Here is a 9,472-nt window from a genome sequence, read left to right as displayed (position 1 = left end):
TATTTTCTTATTTGTGTTTGTTGATTGAGAATCACAAAGAATTAAAGGAAACTTGAATCTTTAAAAGTTTCTTGATTGTTTTCTTGCAGGAGAAAAGTACATGAGTAATAATCAGAATCTCATGGATCATCAACATAGATCTAATCACTTCAGCCACCATTTCAGCAGCCGACCACTCCCATGTGCTGATCCAAGATTCAGTCATATGAGGAAGTACAATACGAGGATTCCTAGTTGTCGGCCTAATCAAGGAAGGAGGCAGCGGTTCCCATACGCCAGACCTGATCTTGACGTAAACCTCTTGAAAGAAATTATAAAAGGGGATGATAGCGAGCATAAGGAGAGTTTGGTTTCTATACTTGAAGACTCGGTATTCATGTTGATGTTGGGTAGACGGCTGCATTGTCTCTACAGCATGCTCATTGATGCGTGCGAAGGCCACCAGTTGGATTTACTCGTTGGGAGGGTCTTGTCGCAGGGCAAATACTTTCTAACTGCAGCATTCCCCAAACAAGGGTAATTATAATCCAGACATTCTTTTACTAATGATGTACTAATTAGTCAAATATAAAAACTGATGATGATTTATGGTTTGGACAGAGCAAGTTCAATCATCAAACTGATGATGATTTATGGTTTGGACAGAGCAAGTTCAATCATCAAACTCATCAAAAAGGTGAACAAGTCGTTGCCTCATGCCATGGCTATGACAAGAGTTCTGTCCACCAGATTCATAGATAAAATGTCTCATCCTACGGCCAGGGATGTCATTCTACAATGCCTACTCCTCTTTCCAAGGCAGCCTAATGAGGTATGTGTAACTGTAATTCATTCCATCTCATAGATTCTTGATTTTGTACTACTTTTAAATCCTATTTCTGCAATTTAAATGGTTTAATCACTTGTTCTTGTTTTGAAATTTCAGGTGCTCTACGAAAAAGTACTACTGCATTTCCAAAATTTGGCCATACACAAAGTCAGATGCAGATCATTGATCGACTGTGTCGCCCTCATCCGTGGAGATCAAAGAGTTAGACTTATCAATAAGATAGCAGATGTATCTGATTATCTTTCGTATGATCCACACGGGTAACAACTAAGTGCACTGTAGTTTTAATTTTCTTTGATTTTTATCTCATAATGCTAAATATTTGATGGGGCTAATTGTTTCTAGGAACTACGTCGTACAAAATCTCCTAGGCCCTAAAAACAAGGGCATTACCAAGAAAATAACACGTTTCCTGCAAAATCAGTTTATGGGATTGGCGTGAGAAAAGGAGGATGCCTTGTGGTAGAGAAATACATGGAAGCTTGGGACGATGGGATTATCGCAGTGGCTATGGAGATAATAGACTGTCAGAGAGCACCTCTTCGACTTGCTCGAAATCGGTTTGGGAATTATGTGATTCAAGCAGTATTAAAGAAGACTAAGATTGATTCTTGTATCTAATCCAAGTTTCTAGAATGTACATATACACCAGCAAAATCTTGCAAGAACTAATATGTTTGGTTTATGTGGTTTCAGGAGCGCGATTTCAGTAGTCTTTATACGGCTGGAGGCTCGTTGCAGAGCGTCACTTGGTCGGAGACAGGGTGGAATAAGATCAACTCAAGATGCATATATATAAGATATCAGTCTAGTTTGTATGAATGAAGTGTTATCTTTATGTGGAAAAATGAGAGTTTATGTTTTGCTCTTGGGGAGCATTAATAAAACTGATGATTCTGTTCTTGTTCTGGTTTTTATGAATCAAAGTAGTGTTTTTGGATGTATGACCATTGAGCAACTAGTTTCTGACTAGAGCAGCAGCAGCAGTTTGGTAACTCCACCAAATACTCCATTTTGTAATCATTTAGTACTATTGTCTTTCCTCAAATGTGTTGTGTTAAACCTCCAGAAGATGGACAGAGGAACAAGAGAAGATTCTGTACCAAAAGAAAAGGAAAGAAAGTCATAAGATTCACCCACAAATAGCCCACATTCAACCAAAGGGACATTAAAACTTGAATGTGAGGAACATTTCGGACAATGTCAAACGTTGGGTTTCAAACCCTTAAACCCCCATCTTAAGTTATTCTTTAAGGCCGTGTTTACTTTTTTGCACTACTTATCCCCTTGGGATTAATTTTGAATTATCAGTTGGACTGTGCCACATGGGATGGAGTGCTCATATGTTTACTTCCCCGGATAAGAGTGACAATATATCCTTATATTTCTATTTACCTGTAGGATTAAATCGACCATTTTCTAATTCTATTACCATTTTGCCCCCTTCAATTTGAGCAATTACAAAACACAGCTGCCCCCCCTTCTTCGTCATTTCCATCTACTTTTTTCTTCTTTTACAAGCATTGTACATAATTTTTTAGAAAAGAGAACCAAATAAAACATATTCTTGTTATTGTTGGATGAATATTTTTATTAATAAGATTTTATATTTTAATAACTTGAAATTATTTTAATACAATATTAACTTGTTTATTTTTCTAATACAAAATGATGCGAAATGGCTAATTAGTAAAATTTTAAAAATTAACCTTTTCTTTTCAATATATTTTCCTCATACCAAACAGACAAGTATATGAATTTTACTCTCCTTTTAATCATATTAAATAATTTGATTCATGGATTTAAATTTATTAAAAAGAATTTAATAAATCGAAGAGCATCTGACATATTTATTTATATCTCTACAAAATACACAATACAAAGTATTTTAACTTATTTTTATTTATCTTACAGTAGTACAAAACGTGAAAGCATGTACACATCTCCCTATTTTTGTCTCTAGCTCTATCTACCGAAAAGAAAGAAAAAGAACATTAGAAATAAAATCAAATTAGTGGAGACATGAATCATTAAGTAGTTAAAAATATTAAGTTAGAATCCTCTCTTGCTATTTTTCTTAGTTTTCATAACCTTTGAAACTATCAGCATGCCACTTTTCCATCAATATTGTTCAGATTATTACACCTTCCCCATACCTCCACCCCCAGAAATAAGAACACAATTGATGGTACAGGAGATATAAAAGCTTTGCCCATTATGGGATGTTCAAAGAACTTCACATTTATATATGACGATGATGATGAGCATGACAAATGTATTGCCAATTTTCAAGCCATTTGTTTCATTGAGTAATGACGTAATATCCCTACTCTCTAGAATTAAATGAACTAATTGCTTTAATTAGTAAAGAATACATCAAACCATCTTTTGATTATCTATCAACTCGCCTTCCGTGTCTGGGCCGAGGAAGACATTACGCGCAATCGTCTAGCAATTTCTGTAAAACATAGCCCCATAGCAGGATTTGGGGCCCAACACTGCTCCATTAATCTCCTCCATTCTGTGTCGTAGTAGCTTGGAATGGTTGGTCTCAATGTGTTGTTCACAATGCCTCCTGCATGAAACAAATAAACGGGTCAAATATAAGGAATGCAAGTTGGAATAAGTGAAATGTTCAGGAAGTTACATTGAAATAAGTGTAAGCTTCTGAACTGTGAAGGCTTCATTAATTGGAAGCTTACACCAAACAAAGATTGCCTGGCCTTGAATTCATCTCTGTAGATTCTATAGTTTGGTCATATAAAAAGACTCACAAAATAGATCACTCATTTACCAGCATATGCTTTTGATGCAAAACTTCTCGTAAGGCCTGACATCATGTTACAGGAGTTATTTGATCTCAATTAGTATAATGTCTGACAGGAAATTATTAGTTTTCAGATCCCAAGCTAAACTATATTTCAGACATACACCAGTTAGTTTAGTAGGAAACGACCATCACTCATCACATACCACAACCACCAACCCAAATCTTTGTGTCAGTTAAGTTACAAACATATGATTGCACCATAATGCATGTTGGCGTAAGGCTCCTCCCAAGTGAGTATCTCCCACAGGACAATACCAAATGTAAAGACATCAACCTGCCAGGTGAACAACCAAAACTCCTTATTTTTGTCACATAGAAATATAAGATGCTTCAACCTGTACAACAAACGAAGTAGTACAGATGTATTCAACTGACAATGTGCAATATTATTTTCTTCTACTTTTATTCAGAATTTTAGGAGAGAGGAGGTTGCTGTTAGCAGGTTAATACGCCAAAAGAACACTTGACTATAATACTCCCATTCATTTTCTGGAAAGAAATATTTACTCAAACCAAGGTATACCATTGAATACGTAGAAATGACGGAAAGTATCTGAAAGGATCTAGAATCTGCTAACAATTAATATCAATTTTCAGATTCTGGATAAATTCAAATTTTCTGGAGATACACTTGCATGTTGTGGATCTGACGTTTTCAGAAACTTTATTGCTACTGCCATTCAGCAGCTCTGGAGCCATCCATGGCAGAGTTCCCCTAACTCCACCAGAAACCAGGGTGTTGCGCTTTATTTTTGATAGACCAAAGTCACCTACCTGAAGAATCACATGCCAGCATCAAATTCAATCAATTACATCATAATCTTGGTACTGATGAACATTAGCATGGACAAGAAAGTATATCAAGGCAGTTGAGATAGAAAAGTAAGTTCCCATGAGACAACCTTGCAGATAGGCCTTGATGGATCTTTCAAGTTAACTAGCAAATTGTCACATTTTAGATCAAAGTGGACTATATTCTTTGAATGCAAATATTCCATCCCAAAAGCTGCATCCATGGCAATTCTGAGCCGCTTCCGGTGATCGAGGTGTCTGCAATGTTCAATAAAGAATAAATGGATATCATGAAAGAAAAGTAGTCACAACGTTAAAGGAGGCTACAGCTCAAGATTTAACATTTTAATGCATATTTTATCAGTTATCGCCAAATACACTAGTCAAAGCATTAACGCGGAGCAGTTTTGAGGCACTTTCATACTTACTAGTCAAACAAAATTCCACAACCTCTCTGTAAAACACAGTACCAAGTAAAACATGTCTTAAAGATCCATCAACCATGTATTCCGTCACGGTAGCCAATGTCCCCCCTGGTCCGTCTTGTACAACACCATAAAATGCTACCACGTTCGGGTCGTGAAGCTTTGAGAGCATTTCAGCTTCCCTCCAAAACTCAATGGTCTGAAAGAGCACGTACAGTTAATAAAGATTTTAGCAAGGTCCAAAATACATGCATGGTAATAATAAATGAAACAGTAATGGTTCAAAAGAAACAACACTATTGAATTCTTTCACTCTGCTGCTTCTCATCAACTTCTAACTATTAGTTAATTTTTCTGAAACATAAACAACTGAATGTAAAGTACCAGAGATAAAGTACTCATTGCCACTGGATTTAGGAAGTTGGGATGGACTAACGGCATCAAGAGGTTTAGGTTCCTGGGGCCTGCCTTCACTCTTTGACGAGAATTTTTTCTCCAGTTTATGGCCCATTGTCAATGACTCTTCAACAGGAAAACTAACTTTTGTGCTAGCACTGTATGCTACAGAGTGCTCATTAGCCACCATTAGCCACCACGACTGAAGATCACCACCTGACCTCTATATGAAAAAAGCCACAAAATCCAGGAAAAAGTTCGTTTTACTACATAGCATCAGATTTAGATATCATCTAAGTTAAGATCAAAACATTGGACTAAGTTGCAAAAAACATTATGTCGAAGATTCATTTGTCAGACTAACACAAACTTTAACAAGAGATCAAGAAATTTTCTTCTTAGACTAAATTGGAGGAGACTGAGAGAAGTTTTTGGCAGTAAATCAGGTAATCGTCAAGGCCACTCCCTTGTGATTTAGAATGCAGCTCCACACAGAGGTAAGCCCTGTGACATGGCCACTTCTTGGGCCAAACACATTTCCTCTATAGCAAGCACAAGCAAGTTTAGTCCAAAAGATAAGCACAGTGGGAGGGAACTTTTCCTAGGCCTTCGCGTTTCCTCACTGGCAACTCTACCAATAACTTGCCTTGATCTCAGACCTTATGCTTAAGCAAAGTCATGGAACAATGCTACAATGAAAAATAAGCTCAAAGTTGACAAGAAATATAGGAAATATTTTCATGAGGAAAGTTGCTTTTGTAGAAAAGCTATAAAAAGGAAAATCCAGCATATCACAGAAATATCAGATTTCTCCTTAATATAAATGCATACTACACATTGATCAGTTGAATGTAGTGTAATGCAACATTTCTTCAAGTTTCTATTGCCACCAAACCATTGACAAATATCATACAAAACCAACTATCAATTGCTAGTTTCTCTTCATTACTTCTCCAACTGACATATAAACAAACAGCTACCCCATATTTCCTTTTCCAAATGACCTTTTCTCAGTTAGTTCACAACAAAGTCATGTATTCCTTGGAATAAATTCTATTACAAGATGTCTGACAGTGTACACTTCCATTCCAAACCCTACCCCTCAATTCAAACAAATTTAGTTGTACAATTCCACTCGCTTGTATATAGAGAACAAAATTAATTGAATTCAACATAATGAACATTAACAAAAGTTTGCCCAAGGTTTTCTTCAGATCCATCCATGAAATTCCCATACTACTACTCCTCAATCAAAACCCAAACTCTCAATTACAGGATTCTCCGCATCTATACACAACAAACCCCCAAAAGAATACCATTAATGAAAAATGAAGCAGTTCTCGTCAAAGAATTAATTAAGTTACTGATATACATTAATCCGTTTTTTTTCTTGTGATCCTTTCACGAATTTCTATACTACTGGTCCCCTAATCTTAAACCACCAAACAATGAGAAATGAAAGACTTAGGGTTTAACCAAGAAATTAAACTAAACCTGAGACTTGTCGTCCATCGGCCGTCAGTCCGGCAATGGCCACACCGAAGTGGTCGTCGACCTTGAAGATCTTCTTCTGGTGCGAGGAGAGCTTAGAGCTCGCCTTGTTAACGCTGGTGAGCACCAAATGAGTCTTCCAACTCAGCCCTATCGCCGCCGAGCCCTGCTTCACCACCTCCATCGCGTATTCTACTTGGAACAGCCGCCCCACCGGCGTCCACGTCGTGACGTCGGTGTCATACTGGACCTGAGGAACACACATTTCTGGTAGGAACACAGTATCGCTAGAGAAGTTTTCAAATAATGTACAAAGCGTTGGTGGGAAACGAAAAAGTGTAAAGAGAATTAAAGTGGGTCGATGAACAAGGGCATTTTAAATTGAGGATAAAAATGTAAAATGAGCAAGCGCGAGAAGTGGGATAACTCCACCGGATTCGAATCCCACCCCCAAGCCAGGATCCATATCTTCCATTTGATTAATATACTCGATGAAATTGAATAAATCAATTATAACAATGATTAAAATTTTGCTAAGGTACAACACAATTTAAAATAAATAGCATCGAAATAATATATAAAAGGAAAAAATAAAATTTGGTCCTTTAATTTTATAGTCAATTGTATAGATTTGGGTATGAAAGGACTCAGTAAATTCCATTAACGAGAATCTGAAGAAACTTTTGATCTTACTCAAGAAGAAAAACTGCAGTACAAGAATCCCTTATTTCTCTGTGTTGAAGATGATGAACAGTGAAGTATGTATACAGATCCTTTCTAACGGATAACTAATTATCCCACTAAAGAAAAGAGAAAGTCGTACACGCTTAAAACAATTAATACAACTTATGCTTTCTCTCATAAGTGCACTACTTACTAAAAGAGTCGTGAGCGCGCTTTGTGCCTGTATGAAACGTTGTTACAGAAACGTTCTGTAATAAAAGTGCGCTTTATCTCCTTTCTATTGAATTTCAACTTTTATCCATTAACCATTTAGAGTGCCTAGCCATCTAGAGTTCACGCGCATCGCATCCGCCTTCTGCTTTAATCGCTACAGCTAGACTCAGCCCTAGGCTCCATCCCTTTCGCGAAAGAGTTCGGTTACCAGCGGTGCCATCACAAGAACGAAGGAGACCCGCAAAGAGCGTTTGCACCTTGAACAGAAGCTCAAGTGCACGAAGACCCTCTTACTTAAGCAGGTGCTATCACTTAAGAAAATCTCTGGGTCATTCTTCAAGACTACCACCTTCCTTCTCTTCGGGCATTGGAAGATGAATCAACTCCATATAAGCTGGATGCGGTGAAAGATCTAAAAGAGGTGGATGATCCTCTGTCGCCACTCCTTTCGTCATTTACAGAGGGAGGTATGAAATTCGCTTTCCAAAGACGTAGTTGGAGTCACTCTACAGCCGGCTACGAGGAACGGGTCAATTCATCAGGCTCATGCCAATTCAAGCAGGTGTCGTTTCTTCGTCATCAGAATGTTGTCAGCAAGCTTGCTGCCTTCTTCAGAAATACGATCAGCAACCGCATATTTCGTGTTCTGTTCTTTTACATCAATTCCCACTAAATATTACTTCCTACTACATTAGAACTATAGATATAAAAATCAATTTGACCAATTGGTAACTACCAACGGATGGTAATTGGAATAGAATTCCAATTGTAACTACCAACAGAATCTATATAAGACCACATCGTTACTACCAACATTTTCTATATAAGACCATACCGTAACTACCAATAGTCCAACACCCCACAATTTTCCAAATTATACTCTTCCTGCTCTCACTCTTTTCATCATCTTTCTTTCTTGATTCTTGCATGCATGGATTCTTCAACTTCTCCAACCCGCTTACACCCTACTGATCATGACCACGAAGAAGTTATTCTGTATATTGGATGTCTGCAACCGGGAAAAGATGGCACTTATACTCAGAGCAACGACGACGACGCCCCATCGTCAAACGATGATTCTGACACTTTCAGCGTCTTCTCGTTTAAAACACAGGAAGAAGGTGTCCCCATACTACTACCAGATCCAAGAAGATGAACACCGTGTGTTTTGGGTGAAGACAACTCTGCTACTAAAGACGGCATCTGGGGTTGTCCAAGCTTCTTCATGACTACTTCAGAAGGTAAGTTAATTTTTTACTATGGAATATATCACAATTTTTTGTTCAAATTAATGATGTCTAATCATAATCCACAGAAACTTAATTCATGATCGTGGTATTTTCTTTTCTTAATTCTTACAGTTTCTTCCTGTTGTTTGGCTATTTTCTTGTCTGTGTTTGTTGATCGACAATCATATATGCATGATTAAAGAAAGTTTGAATTATTTATTAAGTTTCTTGATCGTTTTCTTGTAGGAGAGAAGGACGTGATTAATGATCAGAATCTCATTAATTACGTCCTTCTCTCCTACAAGAAAACGATCAAGAAACTTAATAACTAATTCAAACTTTCTTTAATCATGCATATATGATTGTCGATCAACAAACACAAACAAGAAAATAGCCAAACAATTACAGGAAGAAACTGTAAGAACTAAAAAAAAAAAAATACCACGATCATGAATTAAGTTTCTGTGGATTATGATCAGACATCATTAATTTGAATAAAAAATTGTGATATATTCCATAGTAAAAAATTAACTTACCTTCTGAAGTAGTCATGAAGAAGCGTGGACAACCCCAGATGCCGTCT

General features: G+C 37.1%; 1 protein-coding gene and 1 long non-coding RNA gene across 6 annotated transcripts; one reads left to right on the top strand and one right to left on the bottom strand.

Moving 5' to 3' along the window:
- Nucleotides 1-205: 205 nt before the first annotated feature.
- Nucleotides 206-1,271, top strand: LOC105179307 (putative pumilio homolog 21). The gene is made up of 4 exons (XM_011102913.1): nucleotides 206-516; nucleotides 601-811; nucleotides 926-1,089; nucleotides 1,175-1,271. Exons 1-4 carry the CDS (start codon nucleotides 206-208, stop codon nucleotides 1,269-1,271), a joined length of 783 nt encoding a protein of 260 aa, XP_011101215.1.
- Nucleotides 1,272-3,052: 1,781 nt separating this feature from the next.
- On the bottom strand, nucleotides 3,053-8,987 carry LOC105179304. 5 transcript variants are annotated; one of them, XR_002286318.1, is made up of 7 exons: nucleotides 7,457-8,987; nucleotides 6,767-7,013; nucleotides 5,261-5,495; nucleotides 4,880-5,075; nucleotides 4,562-4,709; nucleotides 3,477-4,433; nucleotides 3,053-3,404 (listed from the first exon to the last, which is right to left on the bottom strand). It is a non-coding gene; the product is annotated as an uncharacterized LOC105179304 (long non-coding RNA). The 5 variants fall into 5 exon arrangements; XR_002286320.1 differs by having other exon boundaries at nucleotides 3,803-4,433; nucleotides 7,457-8,982; XR_002286319.1 differs by having other exon boundaries at nucleotides 3,846-4,433; nucleotides 7,457-8,981.
- Between the last annotated feature and the right edge of the window lie 485 nt (nucleotides 8,988-9,472).

This window comes from Sesamum indicum, unplaced genomic scaffold, assembly GCF_000512975.1.
Source record: "Sesamum indicum cultivar Zhongzhi No. 13 unplaced genomic scaffold, S_indicum_v1.0 scaffold00141, whole genome shotgun sequence".
NCBI lineage: Eukaryota > Viridiplantae > Streptophyta > Magnoliopsida > Lamiales > Pedaliaceae > Sesamum > Sesamum indicum.
This window is presented reverse-complemented; position numbering and strand designations above follow the sequence as displayed.

What these genes read in the sequence shown, in the direction of transcription:
- LOC105179307 (XM_011102913.1), top strand. Translation starts at nt 206, where the DNA reads ATGAGGAAGTACAATACGAGGATTCCTAGTTGTCGGCCTAATCAAGGA. An exon ending in GCAGCATTCCCCAAACAAGG is followed by an intron (nt 517 to 600) that starts GTAATTATAATC and finishes TGGTTTGGACAG; the next exon opens with AGCAAGTTCAATCATCAAAC. An exon ending in TTCCAAGGCAGCCTAATGAG is followed by an intron (nt 812 to 925) that starts GTATGTGTAACT and finishes TTGAAATTTCAG; the next exon opens with GTGCTCTACGAAAAAGTACT.